Source organism: Notamacropus eugenii, chromosome 3 (genome assembly GCF_028372415.1).
Source record: "Notamacropus eugenii isolate mMacEug1 chromosome 3, mMacEug1.pri_v2, whole genome shotgun sequence".
NCBI classification, from domain to species: Eukaryota; Metazoa; Chordata; class Mammalia; order Diprotodontia; family Macropodidae; genus Notamacropus; species Notamacropus eugenii.
In genome coordinates, this window is record NC_092874.1 from 56463604 (window position 1) to 56481164 (window position 17561).

Consider the following 17561-nt stretch of genomic DNA (forward strand, 5'->3'; position numbering starts at 1 on the left):
CAGATATGTGCTTTGTGAACTCAAATAATTTGAGTTACTTGTTTTTTCTTGCATATGACATCATATCCTGACTCTGAGTGTTTTCCCATACCTGGAATGGTCTCTCTCCTTACCTCTGCCTTCTGGGTTTCCTGGCTTCCTTAAAGTCTCAGCTAAACTTCAGGCCATTAGCAAGATTAGTATTTAAGATTTAATTATAGATAAAATTTTACCTGTCACTATTTTAAAAATGGATCCCCTCCCTCCCCCCAGGGAAAGGCTTTGGGGGTCATTAGACTAATTCTGAAATTTCTCAATGGTTACTTGGTCTATTCTCCTGCTCACATGTAGGTCTTTCTATGAAACAATCTATTTACATATTTATATATGTATATATACACATACATCTATATACCCACAAATGGGCACTATAGACCACTTCTTCAGTCAATACTTTGGACAATAATCAATTTTTCATCTACTTGCTTTTTCCTGGATGTAAGGTTAAGCCAAATTCTTTTATGATTATGGATCCCATCCAGGAGGCTCTGCAGCGTTTCAGGGTTTGATGCAGTCAGTACACTCTTACCTTCTCTGCACTGGAAACATCTGTAGGACCTTATCATCTAAAGGCAATTCCTCTTCAATTTGGATACTGTGCTGGAGCCTCTCCATGACAGTGGTGAATACCTGAATTGTATTTAATTTTTACATGCAATGAGTCGTGTAAGGAGTGCTATGCTCCTGAATTTGTCTCTCCAAGGAGAACTTGTGAGCCATCCTTCCATTCACCTTGTATTTCTTTTTGTCTTCTGGTTTCATTTCTAGTGATTGTGTTGGGATTGAAATAATAAGTTCCTCCAATTGTATATCTCCCTGTTGGTCCCTGTACAAACCCCTAACACTTAGCATACCAATAACTAAGTTAATGTTTATAGAAAGTCTAGAAATTGATTTTTGCTGCCTTCCTCTTGCTTTGCATTCTATAAATGAAGTGGCTCAAGACTGAGGGTTATTTTATGTTTTTGTTTCTTGAATGGGCACAGATAAACCACCAAGTAGCCAGGCTACTGGTGATAAACCTAAGCTAGTCCTTAGAAAATACAGACAGCCTTTTGCTGGAGTTTTACTTCCTAGCAAGGTACAATCTGCCAGAGCTTGTGCTCTGTTTCCAAAGCCTCTTACAAAGCTGAGGCCATTTCCAGGTCATTATGAGGTATCAAAATAGGCCTTTCTTGAGAATTGAGAGGTAACGAGCCAAAAAAGACTGCACAGCAAGCAGATAAAGAGAGAGGGGAAAGTGATATTATTAAGGTATAGCTAAGTTGCAAAGACTTGACAAATGAGATGTGGAAAGAGAGGAAGAGGGCAGAGTCAAGATGTGCAAACAGCAAGAGTAGGGAAGTTAGAAGAGTAGGATTTTTGGAGATGTTTTCCATTTTTGACATAGATCACAGGACACAGAGGCAACCACAAGGGCCATCAATTCCAATCCTTTCCTCTTACAGTTGAGGAAACAGTACCAGAGAGAATGAATGACTTAGGGTGACAGTTAGTAATGGCAAAGCTGGAATAAAACCTACATCTTGTGATTACACATCCAGCACTTTCCACTATATTTTGTCTCCTACAAGGTAGAAATAAAAGTGCTCCAGGAGAATTTCAAAAGGAATCATTAACAACCAGAGGGGAAGGCTTCACAAAAGGCATGGCATCTGAGCTAAGTCTGGAAGAAAGAGAAGGATGGATACTAAAATATGGACATGAGGTAGATGTGTATTCTGGGTATGGGAGATGTCCTGTGGAAATGCAGGGAGGCAAATGGCATGTATAATTCAGAGAACATCTAAGTAGTCTAGTTTGTGTGAAGGTACGAAAGTGAGATTATGGAAAGTTTTAAATGACAGGTAAGGAAGGAGTTTGCATTTTACCCTAAAGGGTAATAATAGGGACCCAATGAAGGTTTTTCATTTCAATTCAATTTAAAAAATATTGAGTGCCTACTATGTGCAAGACGCTGTTGCTAAGAATACTCTCAAATCTTCAGATGTGTTATCTCACTAATCTGGAAGCTTCGTCTCATAATTCAAACTGCAACCATGCCTGTAGATCTGTGTGACTCCTGTTTATGTCTTCTATAACTTCAGCACAAAGAGTCTATCCAACATGCTGGAACCCTTCCTTGATTTTTCCTCCTGTTTCAGACACCAGTGATCCACTAGATATCGCCTGTCCCAATCATGAGACTAGCCCATGTTTTTTCTGTCATGCATGTCTCTGATGGGCTTCATTAATCCTATTTCTCTTTGAAGCTTCTCTTCAGTCACTTGTGTATTGCAGCCTGACGGCCCACACCTAACATGGACCAGGTGGCCCACCATCTATGTGATATTAATTTTCAATTCTTCAGAGACCATGTTGTTTTATGTCTTGTATCCATAGCATTGTTAGAGTACTGGCATTAATGGGACAGGCTTTGTTTCTGGGAGAAGTCTAGGCTCAGTCAAAGAGTTCTTAAATTCCTGAAGACAATCCAGCCCAGGTTGTTGGGAACCAGGTTTGTTCTTTGTTATTGTATAATATTCACTTTTGATTTGGTTTTGGTTGTTCTTTCCTTTCATGTTCTTGGAAGCTGTTGTATGTACTGTTTTTTTTTCTCCACTTGTTTTGCTCTCCGTTAGTTCTTACAGATTTTTTCCATTCTCCTCTGTACTTATCACACCTGCCATTTCATTTTCTTATTAGAGAGTAATATTTCACTATATTTATAGGTATGCTGTTTGTTTCCAATTCTTTGCTATCTCAAAAACTGCTGCTATAAACATTGTGTATATGGTAACTTTCTTTTTATGAATGACCCCTTGATACTTTAAACAACACTTTAACGACCCTCTTTCTTTTCCTTTCCTTCTTTTGGTACTTCTATTACTAACTTGCTTCTTTCCTCCAAATAAAAGAAAAAATACACACACACATATATGCACGTATATCAAATAAGCATAGTAAAATAAAAAAGAAAGCAAGTCAGGTGTTTTCTGAAGAAGTCTTTTAAGGCTCTTTTTAGTCTCCTTTTTATGGCAATGGATTCCTTTAAGTTAAACTTCGGTATAAAATTACTGTAATAGATTATAATGTCATTTCTATATTTGTTACACTTTTTTTATGACTTTCATAATTTTAAAAAATAGGTCAGGATTGAGTTGTTTCAACTGCACACTATATTTTGTTCTCATTATTACATATATATATGTATGAAGAAAAAAATGAAATAGATCTTGTCAAAGAACCTACGTTTTATTTCTAAGTTTTTTGAGCATAAGGAGGACATGGTCAGACCTATGCCTTTAGATGAATATTTTGGCAGCTGATAGATTAAATAAGGGAAAACAATTAGGAGGCTTTTAGAGTAATTTACACAATAGATGCTAGGGGATTTGTACTAGGACAGCTGCTGTCATCACAGGTAAAATGAGTTTCTCGGGGATTGGGAAATACTAAAGTCACCAAAGATGTTAGGGGACAGAGAGGAGGGAAAGAGCCTACGTGCTTTTTTCCTTTTTTTTGTAAAAAATGAGAGTATCATGGAAGTCATGACACAGCAGTGACAATGAATGGTAAAGAAGGCTGTAATTGGGTTGTACAAAGCTCAAAGAAGAGGAGGCTTCTGAATGATAAAGGCAGAGCAAGGATCTGAAATGACAATGCATAATAAGGAATTTCCATTTTATCCTCTGGTTCTAGAATATCAAGGCAGTTATCCTTGAGAATTTCTGGAAAGATAATGTCTAGCTTCTTCTTTTGGTAGTTCAATAATAATTTTTAAATTCTCTTTCCTGGATTTATTTTCTAGGTCAGTTTTTTTCCAATGAGATATTTCACATTGTCTCATACTTTTTCATTCTTTTGGTTTTGTTTTATAATTTCTTGATTTCTCATAATCATTTGCTTCCATTTGCTCCATTCTAATTTTTAAGCAATTATTTCCTTCAGTGAGCTTTTGGACTTCCTCTTCCCTTTGACCTGTTCTGCTTTTTAAGGCATTCTTCTCCTCATTGGCTTCTTGGATCTCTTTTGCTATCTGGGTTAGTCTCCTTTTTTAAGGTGCTATTTTCTTAAGTATTTTTGGGGGGTCTCCTTTAGCAAGCTGTTGACTAATTTTTCATGATTTCTTGCTTCACTCTCATTTCTCTTCCCAATTTTTCCTCTACTTCCCTTTCATGATTTTCAAAATCCTTTTCTGAGCTCTTTCATGACCTCAGCCAATTCATATTTTTCTTGGAGGCTTTGGATAGGAGCTTTAACTTTGTTGTCATCTTCTGGTTGTTATGTTTTGATCATCTTTATCACCAAAGTAAGATTCTATAGTTTGATTTTTTTCAGCTGTTCACTCATTTTCCCCAGCTATTTATTTGACTTTTTAACTCTTTGTTAAGGTAGAACTCTGCTTCGAGTGTGGAAGGTGTACTGACCAAAACTTCAGGAGTTTTGTGCAGTGGTTTTTAGAGATACTTCTACAGGCCTGTAAATTTTCATTTCTTCCAACGTGGCATGATCAAGAGAGGTGTTTATTCCTCTACTGGCCTGTGCTTTCATTTGTGAGTGACCACAATGAGTCTTTTCTGCTTTGGAACTGATAGGAGGATTACCTCTCCACCACTACCACTAGTTCTGCCAGGCTAGCGCTCCTCCTCACCCCAGGACTACCACCCAGGACATGCGACTCAGATCAAAGCATGGGCAAAGCAAGAAAATCCTGCCTCAGCACCAGTAAAGAGATCCCTGCAATCTCCTTCTGATCACCTGCTTGATTGCCCCACTGTCTGCAGGCCAAGAGTTCCAGAAGCAGCCACTGCTGCTGCTGCCCATAGAATGGGGCCGGCAGTGCTCCTCTCTCATGCAGGTCTGACAGACCCTTCCCATTGACTTTCTGAGCTGTCCTTGGTGTTTGTGCATTGAGAAGTCAGAAAACCACCACAGCTGCCAGTGATTCAGTCCCCTGAGGCTTGTGCCCGGTTTGCTGTTCCCTGTCTGTGCTGGTATGTTTTGTGCTGGACTTTGCTCCTCTCCCAGTCCAGTGCAGACCTTTCCTGTTGACCTTCCAGGTTCTCTGAGGCTGGAAATTTGTTTTACTCTGTTATTTTTCTGGGTTCTGCTGCTCTAGAATCTATTTAGAGTCCCTTTTTACAGGTATTTGCAGGAGTTTGGGGGAGAGCTGAAGCAAGTCCCTGCTTTTACTCCGCCATCTTGGCACTGCCCCCTCTAAGTTTTTAATTTTCTGAAATATCACTTGGATTTTTAATATGACACTGTATTTTTGGTCTGTTTTTTATAACCTCCATGATGCCTATATCCACCTGTTACTCAATAAATATTGTTGACTGAATGACAAAGGGGTTAACTGATATAGTGGTAGGGCATCTAGAACAGTTACTAAGAAGGTTAAGGAATTCAATGAGTCATGTGTACAAAAATATAACTGAACATTCTAATTCTTTTTAAAACTGAATTTACCATCTCACTTATGTCTAAGTCAAAACATTATAATGTTTAAATGGAGAGGGGGAGAAGCTTATTTTTTAACTTATTTTAAGTTAGGAAATGTTGGAGGGATTATTAGGGATGAGATACAATAATCCATTCATAGCAGCAATTAACTATTCAGTAACTGATTCTAAATCATACAACATAAAATTCCTGCTATCTCCTTACTCACAAGGGAAAGTGAGATTTTCAGCATGTCAAGGTTTTGAATTGTAAAATTTTAAGCGCTAAGGCTTTTAACTTAATCCTTTTAGTGGATGTCAGTGATGTCTTTCACCAAGTAACCAGTTCGTACTTAACATTATGCCATGCTCCAAAGACCTTCCACGTAAGTCATCTCATTTGATCATATTAACAACTCATTTAAGTAATTACACTACAACCACTACACGAATTTTAGAGAGGAGAAAACAAAGTTTAATTAGTAAGTGGTGGCTAAGCTAGAATTCAAACTCATATACTCTAAGTCTAGGATTCTTTCCAAAATATTTTATTGCTTCAAGACAAGATAAAAATAGGATCTTTGATAGGAATATTCATGAGATCAAAGTTTTAGGTTAGGAAAAAATGGACATGGAGTTAAAAGAAGTACTAAATAACACCTAAGACTGTGAATCTGGCAAATACATAGGATATTGGTGACACTGGTAAGAAGGGGAATTTACCTGAATAATTTATTTTTTTAATTAACATTGACTCAAAAAGATGTGAACATTTCCACAAAGAAGAACAAAAAAAATTGCACATGACATAATGAAACTCTATTATAACCTTTTTAAAGGTATATATTAAATTTAACAAGGTAATCCCAATATTGCCTTGCTTGTCTAACTTTTTCTGATCTACCTTTTTTTACCTCCTCTTTAATGTTTCATTAATGATTTTTTATTTTTTCCTTGTACCTCCATCACTCTCTGCTCTTCTCCCTAGAGGTTCTTCCCTCCCTGCCCAATCTCCCAAGCCCTCCCTTGTTATAAATAAATCAAGTGAAACAAATTAACATAATAGCTGTGTGTGGAAAAAGTCTATCTCCTCCACTTCTAGCCCATGATCTCTCTTCTATGAACTGGGAATGATTTACTATCACTCATCTGGATCTGTGCTTGGTCATTATATCAATCCTGGTTCCTGAGTCATCTACAATTTTTTCCTTAAAACATGCTGTCATAGTTGCATATATTTTTCTCCTGGTTCTGCTCACTTCCATGCATCTATTCGTATAAATCTTCCCAGTTCATATGAATCGCACAAATTATCCAGATTTGTTCTTTTCATCATCTTTTTATGACACAATACATTCATATTACATTCATATAGTTTGGCAAATATCTTCCATGTAACAACACTTTCATATAACACCAGAGGTCATTTGGAAATACCATTTTCTGATCAAATATAGATCCTATGCACTGAATGTTTAGCAAATTTAAATACTCATGATGTGATCATATTTCACATAAGATTTAATTTATATAATTTCTTTCTGAAGTTTGAAGTTTATAAACTGCTCACTTAAAATCTGCAGTTCAGAATTTGTAATACATGAAAAAAATTTTAATTGACAATGTATAATTCAGAAGGTAGTATTTCTCTTTTCAGACTGTATCTGAAGTAAGAGTCCTAAAATGAACCCAACAGTAAGTTCTGATTACACAAAACAAATTTCTAACAAACAAAATGAAAAGAGAATGAAAAGAGAAATAAAAAAAGTTTAAAACAAATTTCTCTGATAAATGTCTAGAAACTCTCACAAATATAAACTGAGAGCTATTCCTACATAAACAGGATAAAAATAAGTTCAAGTTACTACATGGAAGGTATTAACAATAATAATGAGAAAGTGCTCCATATTTACTACTAATAAGAAATTAAAATAATTCTGAGGTTCTACCTCACATTCATCAGATTGACAAAGATGACAGAAGAGAAAAATGGAAATTACTAGATGGATTGTAGGAAGGACATGAGCACTGATGGAAGTGTGATGGAGGTATGAACTGGTTCAACCATTCTAGAAAGTGAAGTATCTCATAAAGGTACATTTTATAACTAATGATATTGTGGTAAAAAAGTACAGACAGCTCATTCTAAATTTAGCAACCTATTGCTGACTTGCTGTCCTTTCAAAGTATAAAGACACAAACATGGCCTTCAAGTTGGAGTAGTAAGAACAATGATCATGAGCTATTTCAAGGACTGATCTAAGTATCCCTGGAGATTAGTATTCTTGCTGCATCAAAAATACATAAAACTATGCATATCCTTTGATCCAGCGATAACATCATCAGGCATGTAACTAGGGAGGTCAAAGAGAGCAGGTAGATACACACAAAAATATTTGTAGCAGTCCTTTTTGTTTCATCCAAGTTTTGGAAACACAGTATGTGTTAGGGAATGGCTGAACAAATTACAGTATATGAATGTAATGAAATATTACTGCATCTTAAGAAACGAATAGGGCAGATTTAGAGAAACTTGGAAAGGGTTTTGTGAAATGATTCAGAACGAAATGATCAGAATCAGGACAGAACAATTTACATGTTAACTACAGAAAAGGAAAACCACTGAAGGATTATAGAATTCTGATCAAATTAAAAAACAATCAAAACTCTGGGTGACTGATCCACATTTTGGCAGAGAGGTGACAGACTAAAGACACAGAATAAGATCAATGTGTTGATTTATTTTCCTTAACTATATTTGTTACAACTGAACAGGTCTTCTATTTGGAGGAAGAAAGGTAAGTTAATAGATGCTGACAGCAATGCAAAACATCTTAATTATATACAAAAGAAAACAAAAAAGAAACTCAGAGCAATCTTGTTACACATCTGAATACACATCATGATACACATCTGAAAACAAAGTATGCAGCACAACTGCACGGTTTCATATGCCATCTTCTTTGCTGTGCATTGAAATATACAGGTTTGTTGATAATTGTTTAGCTCATAATAAAAATTTCACCTAATTAGTATTTGGGTAGTTTAGTGTTTTTCTCTGTTCTATTTCCCACTTTTCAAGAAGTATGTTTTCCTTTTTATTAAATTTAACAATTTATTAATCTTTTCAATAAGAATGAGATGAAAATCAATAGAGGAGAGAGCGAGAGAGCAAGAGAGAGCGCGAGCGTGCGTGCGTGCGTGTGTGTGTGTGTGTGTGTGTGTGTGTGTGTAGGGATATGAAAAGAAAAAGATGAAGTCAACAAAAGTGAAAACAATGCAGTTTCTTACCTTCAGGATCATATGTTTGAAAAACCCTCCTGGCCTGTTCTGAAGGAGCTTCAGGGGCAACTAAGGCCATATCCTGAAAAGATAAAAATTTTCAAATGCTATCAATTCAATTCAATATACACATATCTGTACAAAGCATCATGTTAGGTGACAGCGAAGCAAAAAAATCCAAAACAATCCTTATTATCAAGGAGCTTATATTCCATTGGAGAGATAAAATAGTACACAAATAAGGATAATAAAAAATCATCTCAAAAGCAATTAATTTAAAAGTAAACTACAAAATTTCTTTATCAAAACTAAACAGACTATACAAGACTATGCAAGAACAGTAAATGTCTGTTTGACTCTACTGATTTACTGGAAAGCAAGACAAGTATAACCAGAAATATGTCCCAGTCTTCAAAATGTTTGTTACTGACATCCAAATATTTCTTATACAAATGAATAGCATAATATATAAACATACATGCTTATATCTGTTCAGAACAGTTGATGGCATGCTATACTGCATGTTTGATACAAACTGAAAAACCCATTAAATCAAGAACCATTTGGGATCCAGCAAATCTTATAGCATGATGCTGCCTACCAGATATGTCAATCTGAATGCCTTAAAATTAGTTCTGATAAAAAGTTATTTATTTTTCATAATAAATCCCATTACAATATACATACATAACCATTTTACCAAACTTTCAAATGAGACATTTGGTACTTCACCTATGATTCTTCAGTTACATATAGTTCACACTTTTTTGGGGAGGGGTTGGGGAAGAGGTGAACGTAAAAGGTAAAAGATTTGTGATGTTATATATATAAGGGAACTCTCAGTATTGGAAATTCCCTCTATGGATACAGCTGGGTAATTCACCTTTGACTTATAGTCTAAGTCACTTTATGGTCTCTTATATAGGTCTAGGGGAGGCAGGAAGTGTAATGGATAGAGAGCTGGCCCCAAGAATCTAAAGATCCATGTCCAAGTCCCAACTTTGACCCATGCTAACTGTGTGACCACAGGAAAGTCACCTAACTTCTCAATACCGCAAGTAGTTCTCTAAGATGAGGTTGCAAAGATGCCAATCGGCCCTGGTAGAGAAAATTCCACAGCATGAGCACATTACTACAACAATGAAATCAAAGGTTTAGTTAAAAAAAAAGGCTTGTATCAGTTTTATCTATTTTTTATTTTACTATCTTTTGGAAATTTACAAGGGCCAATTTATCTTTGAGAATATCTAGCAAATTACTATATGGAGGTAGAGCTCTTATTATCAACGAGGCGTGCTTCCCTTCCTGATCTCTCCAGCTTCTAGTGTCATCCCCTCAAACTATTCACTTTTGTCTTTGTACGCTAAGTGTCTAGCACAGGATCTGGAATAAATGCTTAGTGACTGAATGATTAAACTGTACAAGTGACAACAAGTTTTCTCTGAAATGCTTTCACTTCTGTTCTCAAATAAATACTATTGTTTCAATTATTGTAACCAAGGTATTAAAATTCATCTTATTTTCCTTATAAAAATCACTTAAACTTTTAATTTATTTTCCATTTTCTTGTTCAGTTACTGGCACAGACGATGACTTTCTGAATTATTTCAACAGTCTTTCTATTCGAATAAATTATGCTAAAAACCTCCAACAGTATATAGGATATTTTGAAAATTAAATGTACCATATTTATTCACACATAAATGTGAATATGGTATGAAATGACTTTATATATTCAGTATACCGATTTTCACTTGGAAAAAATTGTTTTGTAAAACCTTTTGAAATTACAGTTACAATAAAAAAAATACACATATAAAAGTAAGAAGTAGATCAAGCATCCTTCATAGTGATGGGCAGGATATGAATTCTTAACCAAACAAGGGATACGGATAATTGCACAAGATAAAAGAGGTAATATATTATTATTGTCATTGTTATATGAAAAAGAAAAGCTTTTACAGAAAGAAAATCTAAGATAAGAAGGAAAGTAGCTAAGGAAAAAAAATCTTTCTATCAAATATCTCTGATAAGGATTGATAGCCATGATATCTTAGACAGACAGAAGTAAAGAAGGAAGGATTGATTTAAGCACATGTTGTATACAAGGCACTGTGCTAAGTGCTTTACAAATATTATCTCATTTGATCCTCACAACAGCTCAGGAAGCTAGAGCTATTATTCAAACAACAACAACAAACAAAACTGGGGCAAACAGAAGTTAAGTGAGTTGCCTAGAGTCGCACAGCTAGAAAGTCTCTACCTCGCAGCCCAATGCTTTATCCACTATGCCACCTAACTACCAATACCTCTGCCTAGAAGACCAAGATTCCCCAACAAATAATGCTCAAAGGAAAGGAAGAAACAGTTCTCAAAGTAAAGCTTACAAACTATTAACAGCTATGTGAAAGAATGCTCTAAATCACTATTAATAAGAGAAAGGCAAAGAAGAAAAACCCAGAGGTTTTAGCTCACACAGAAAACTGGCAAAGACATCAAAAGATGGGAATCGTCAATGATGGTGAGTTATGAAAAGCTATGAGCACTGATACATTTCTGGTCACACTGTGAATTAGTACAACCATTCAGGAAAGCAATACATAATTATGCAAATAAAGTGGCAAAAAATATTTCAATCTCTTTAACCCGAGATTCTGTGGTTAATCATATATACAAGGAAGGCAGTGACAAAAAGAAAAGCTCCATATACTCCAAAATATCTACAGCAGTATTTTTGTGGAAGCAAATAACTGGAAACAAAGTAAATGTCAATCAGTTGGGAATTGGCGAAATAAATTGTGGTGGATGAATTTAACAGAATGATTCTACATGACTTCAGAGAAACACAGGAAGACTGATAATGAACTGGTGTAAAATAGAGGTAAGAAGAGTCAGGAAAACAATATCCACAATGATTACAACAACTTGAATGGAAAGAACAACCCCAAACAATAAAAACTGAATGTGGTGAAAATATTAAGAACATGTCTGGCCCCACAGAAGAAATAAGAGAAAAAACTTCCCCAATCCAGGGCAGAGGAGAGGAGGAGAGAGGCAGTTCACAGGTGCTGAAGCACTGAGGATAATGTCAGAGTTTTTGGATGTACTGACTGGTATTGCTGAATTTTTTCTTTTTTAATTAAAAAATTGTCATTATAAGGGATAGTTTGTTGAGTAGAGGGACAAAGAAGGAAATCGAGCTGATGTAAAAACAAAATATATTAAAAAAAACACCCCTATTTTAAAAAGAAGTTGCCAGGAAAACATTGCCAATAACATTTCTGACCAGAACACCTTTCTCCATGGCTCCTTCCTCAAAAAGATTTTGGCAGCTGTCCAATATTCAAACAATAATAAACCACACTCTAAGCCTGATATTTAAGGTCTTCTAAATCTGGCTCCCCACAACATTTTCAACTTCATTCCATTCTTCTCCTCTTGATATGCTATAAATTCCATCAAACTACACCTCTGACTGTTCCCTTACTTTATCCTGACTGAATTCATGAGGATCTTGCATAACTGTATTGCAATGTCATTTCTAGAGCAGTATTGAGTCACCCCCACAAAACCTTCCCTCTGATTTTCCTGCCTCAGAGTGACCTCCTCCAACTAAAATTACTCATAGCACTTTGTTTGCACCTCTCCTTTACTCTTGCTGCACTGTGTTACAATTATCTGTAGATATTCTTTAAGGGCAAGCATTACGTTATTTTCGCCCCATGTTTTGCACGCTGAAGATGTTTAATTTTTTTTAAAAAATTAGAGAAACCATAGCAAACACTCAGGTTTTTCGTAATAACCAGAGAGGGTGAAAGATGTGGCATCAGTAAGGAATAAAGACAAGAATTCATCAGAGAGGCTGGAAGAGAACCAGGAGTATGATATATAAGAAAGACTGGATGATCAGCAATGCGAAATAATCCAAGGAGAGCTAAAGACAAGGAGGACGTAGAAAAACCTCTCGGCTGGTTAAGAAACAAGTAGAGATCAGTTTTAACAAAGTGTTAGTCATGGGGAAGAAAAGTTGGAAGGGAAGGGATAAGAAATGAAAAAGGAAGGATAAAAATCTAAGTTAAGAAAAGGATTATCAAATATATTTTGAATTCTAAAACAGGGTATCTTAAATATTCTTTTGCAGCTAATCATTTTAAAAATAGCTTAGGTTTTTTGTTTTCAAAAGGAAAAAAGTACAACTCACAAATGTACTACCTGAAGTGGAGAAGTGTGAAACATCTTAAAAATATGTACTTGAATAGCCCAAACAGAAGTTTCGCAACGTTTTCCAAAATGTAAAATTTAAGCCCTAAGCCTTGTGAATTTTAATTGGATGGGCCCCATATAATGTAACTTCCATACAAGAGAGGAAAGTCACCTATTATTGTCTTTTCTTAGTAACACAAACTGCATGATGAGATAAGAAAATGTTTGCTTCTTTGTTCCCTATGATTTGCTAAAAGTCACTTCCCTAAACTTCTTAAAATTAACTTCTTCAACTTTAACAAATTAAAATTAATGTTTTTATTAATAAAATTTTCTTATCTTAATGACCTGGTCCATTCCAGTTCTAAAGTTCCATGAATTCAAAACGCTGAAGATAATTTGTCTAATTCCATTCTATTTAATTGGACAATTTCTAAGAATTTACTACTATGTGCAAGGCACTGTGCTAGAGATAACAGATAGTTATAACACAGACTCTGCTTTCAAGGAGTCTACACCTAATGATGAGTAGGGACAGGGAGGGATGCGTACAGAAAAAAAATATACAATTAATTATGTGTATACACATAATTATGACAATAGCAGAGAATGATTAAATAAAAAAGGTGTAAGTGAGAGGGTGAAGAAAAGAGACGGAGAGGGAGGAGAAAAAGAGAGGAGGCAGAGAGCGCAAGAGAAGGAGAAGTATACAGTTCTCCACAGGAGTTATTACTAAGAAAGGCTCAGACTGCATGAAATATAGTCAGTCAGTTAAATGCCTACCACATGCCAAATACAGTGTTAAGCACTAGGGATACAAATGACAACAAAAAAACAGCCTTTGCTGTGGACTACTCTCTCCTTTTGGATACTTTCCTCTCTGGAGTTCTGTATCACGTTTGCAGTGCAGTCCCTCTTTACCTCTGACTCCTAGAAGCAGATCAAATGTCACATGTACCTTGTATTTACCCTTTTTACACTTATTCTATGTATATCTTTGTATGTACTTTCCGTCTCCCCATTAGAATGTTAAGTTTCATGCAAGTAGGAAATGTTACATTCTGTGTATTTGTATTTCCAGCAGAGGAGGTGCTTAATAAATGGCAGCTGATTAACTAATGGAGTCTCTTCTTTCAGGTTTTTAGGGGGAATGAGGTGTCTTAAAAAATAATTTTAATGTAAAAACAAAGAAGAAAAAAGATTCTTAAGAAGCACTGGGGAAACCTGCCCTGTGTCAGGATGTTGTAAGATTGTCACAAAGGGAAAAGGGAAGGACCACTAAGCAGAGGGACTGAGAAATAAATATGCAATTTTTTAGGAAGAGGATAACAGAGACCTGCTTTCATACAAAGTCAAGAATGATATATACAGGAGTACAGATGATCTTAGGTGAGAGATCTTCTAACAACGGCAAGAAGAAGACATGAGTGATGGAGGTTTGCATATCCCTACTGAGGGTAACGAAGCAACTAGCTAGCTGTCAAACCTGCTAACAACAACACAGATCTATTGACTTTCCACAGCATGCTTCCACATTCTATCTTTGACCTTGGAGCATATGCCTGATAGTGAGATCCATGGATCAAAGTGTATGAACAGTTTAATTCCTTTTCCTACATAATTCCAAAATGATATCCAGAATGTTTAGACCAGTTCAGTCACACTGACAGCATAAGTAGTTCACGATCTAAAAACACTTTAAAGTTGTTATCAGATGTACGTTTTTACTTTAACAATGGCATTCTGTTTCTCTGCAAAAACATTTAAAAACCTTAATTTAAGAATGACAGAAATTGCACTCAAACTTGAGAGATAAGATGCTAAAATAATAAAAAACCAACACAAATGAGAAACTAGAAGAAACTTCCTAACGTATCATTATTTAAATGAAATTTCACTTGATAATATATCTACCAGATTATGTTATTTAATGATAGCTATGAATACAATTTTAAGTTGCAATAAAATGGATTGTGATTTGAGTCATAACATTTAATATTCATAGATGTTACCAGAATGTGCAATATACTAGGCTTCTATACTAGTCTCAAGAGATAGAATACAGTTTTGAATTCTATTATATAGCATATAATACTGTATAATTTAATACAGACACTAGCTGTGTGACCCTGGGCAAATCACTTAACCCAGTTTGCCTCAGTTTCCTCATCTGTAAAATGGAGCTGGAGAAGGAAAGGGTAAACCACTCTAGTGCCTTTGCCAGGAAAACCCCAAATGGGGTCACAAAGAGTTGGGTGTAACTGAAACACGACTGGACAATGATAACAAGAAAAAAACTTTACAGTTTTGAACTGACCATCCATCTGACCCAATCTGGCCTTTTTTTATATCGTTATCTTCTCAATACAGCAGAAATTAGGCAATGTAGGATTATAGTATATGGTAGCTTATAAGTAAAGAGGAAGAGTTTATTCTTGTGGGGCTTTTCTGCTAGCAGGAGTAAAGCTTCTAGCTCACTGAAAGGCTGGAATAAAGAAGAAAATGGGCAGGAAGAACCATTCAGAGAAGAGGACTTTTTATTACTGTGTGATTGTCATTATCACTATCTGATGTATTTCCTTCCTTGCACCCATCTCCCTCAGATGACCTTAACTGTGTAAATCTCCAAATGAGGCTAGCTTTCCAAACATTCTAAAATTACATAGCTGAAAGGATAGTATGACCTGGAATCTTTGCCACAGGCCAAATGAGTACCTACAAAATTTTAAAAAGGTAGATTTTTAAAAGGCCTATTTTTAAAAATATCTAGGGATGAAGTATCTCACTACTCTAGATAACCTGTTCTAATGCTCAGTTACTCTGTTTATGTCTGACCAAACTAATGAGTCTACTCAGTTCCTCTTAATCAAGCTGCTATGATTATAATAAAAAAGAAAGTCAGCAAAGTCTCTTTAACATTTAAAATGTTAATGGATCGCTTTGGTCTTTAGAGTCTTCTCCCGTCCCTACTACTGTATAACATATTGTCAATTCCACCTCTAACAACGCACACAATACTTTTTTGCTCTGGAAGACAAGGCATGCTTTTTTTTCCCTTTTCGCTAGGGTTTTTACAATTTTTTCATTACTTAGAGTTGAATGTCCTTTCAGGGATCACTTCACTTACACTGTTGGAGTCATCCAGCTTGGTTTCTTTGGTTTAGATGATTTCAATAAGACAGTCTGTTAAAAACCTTCCCATATTTCTCCCAATTCCTCACATTTCTTAGTTTTTTCTCCTCACTAATAGTTTATGAATTCGTAGGTTTTTTTGACAATTACCCACTAGATGGGCACTCACTTTGTTTCCATTTCTTTGCTTCCACAAAGGGTGCTGCTATGACTCTTTTGTTGTACAATGGATCTTTGTGGGGTTGGCTTCCCAAGATCACTACATCAGAGTACGGACAATTTCATAGTGCAGGGGCCCTTAACCAGAGTCCACTAACTTGTTTTAAAATATCTTACAACTCTATTTTAAGAGAAACTGTATTCTTCATAATCCTACTTTAATTTATTCATTTAAAAATATTCTTCTGAGAGGGAGTCCATGACATAAAAAAAGATCACAAACTCCTGATTTAATCACTTTTCTCATAATTACAAACTAGAATCCAGAATAGTTGGATCATTCATAGCTTCACTAACTGGCTAAGAATGCCTACATTCTTATATGCTCTCTAATATTGACTGAATTTCCATCTTTGATCCTTGCTAATTTATATGGCTTAAAGTGACAACTAAAATTGTTTTAAGTTGCATTTCTCTTAGTGATTGGAAGAATGTGTTTTCACAGACATTTAAAATCTGAAATTCCTCCAAAACTACATGTTCACATCTTTTGATATTGAAAGTATGTGTTCATATCTTTTGACTATTAACTGGGGAACAGATTTTGGTGTCATATAATCATGTCAATTCATTATATATTTTGGATTTAAAATTTTTATGTTTTGTGATGCATGTAACTTTTCTCCTGACTTTTTGCACATAAAAAATCTTTTAGCTTGTCTGTTCCACTAATCTGTTCTTTTATTTTTAAACAGTATCAAAAAGCTTTTATGATTACTGCTTTACAATATACGTGACGATGTTATGCTCCTTCTTCAAATTTTATTCCTATTTCCCTATGATCCTAGATTTTTTGTTTTTCCAAATGAATGTGGCTAAAATTTAGACTAGTTCTAAAATTCTCAACTCAGTAATTTGGTTGATAGAGCACTGAATGTATAAATTAAGTTGTATTGTTATTTATTCAATTATATCAGCACAGCCCATCCAAGAGCAGTGAATAGCTCTTCAATTAAGTCTCACAATATTTCTATATACGGCATTTTGTAGTAGTATTCAAGATAAGTTAACTCCCAGATATTTCATGTATCTTGTTGTTTTGGATGGAATTTCTTTTGTTGCCTCTTCCTGGTTTTAATCATAAGTACCGTTTAGAAATGCTGATTTTTGTGTATTTATTTTTTATCTTGCTACCTTGCTGAAATATGTCACTTAGTTTCTCTGCTGATTCTCTGGGGTTTTCCTAAGTACATAATCACATCATTTGCACAAAAAAAAAAAAGGCATGTCCTAGCTTTACCCATTTCTAATGGGAAAGTCTCT

General features: G+C 35.3%; 1 protein-coding gene across 4 annotated transcripts in view; it reads right to left on the minus strand.

Annotated features, from left to right (window-relative positions):
* Positions 1 to 17561, minus strand: part of MINDY3 (MINDY lysine 48 deubiquitinase 3) — a 98628-nt gene that overhangs the window by 18795 nt on the left and 62272 nt on the right. For all 4 annotated transcript variants that reach the window (XM_072651618.1, XM_072651616.1, XM_072651617.1 and 1 more), the window contains one exon: positions 8754 to 8826. In XM_072651618.1, the coding sequence (XP_072507719.1) occupies positions 8754 to 8826 (73 nt within the window). The remainder of the gene's footprint in view (positions 1 to 8753; positions 8827 to 17561) is intronic.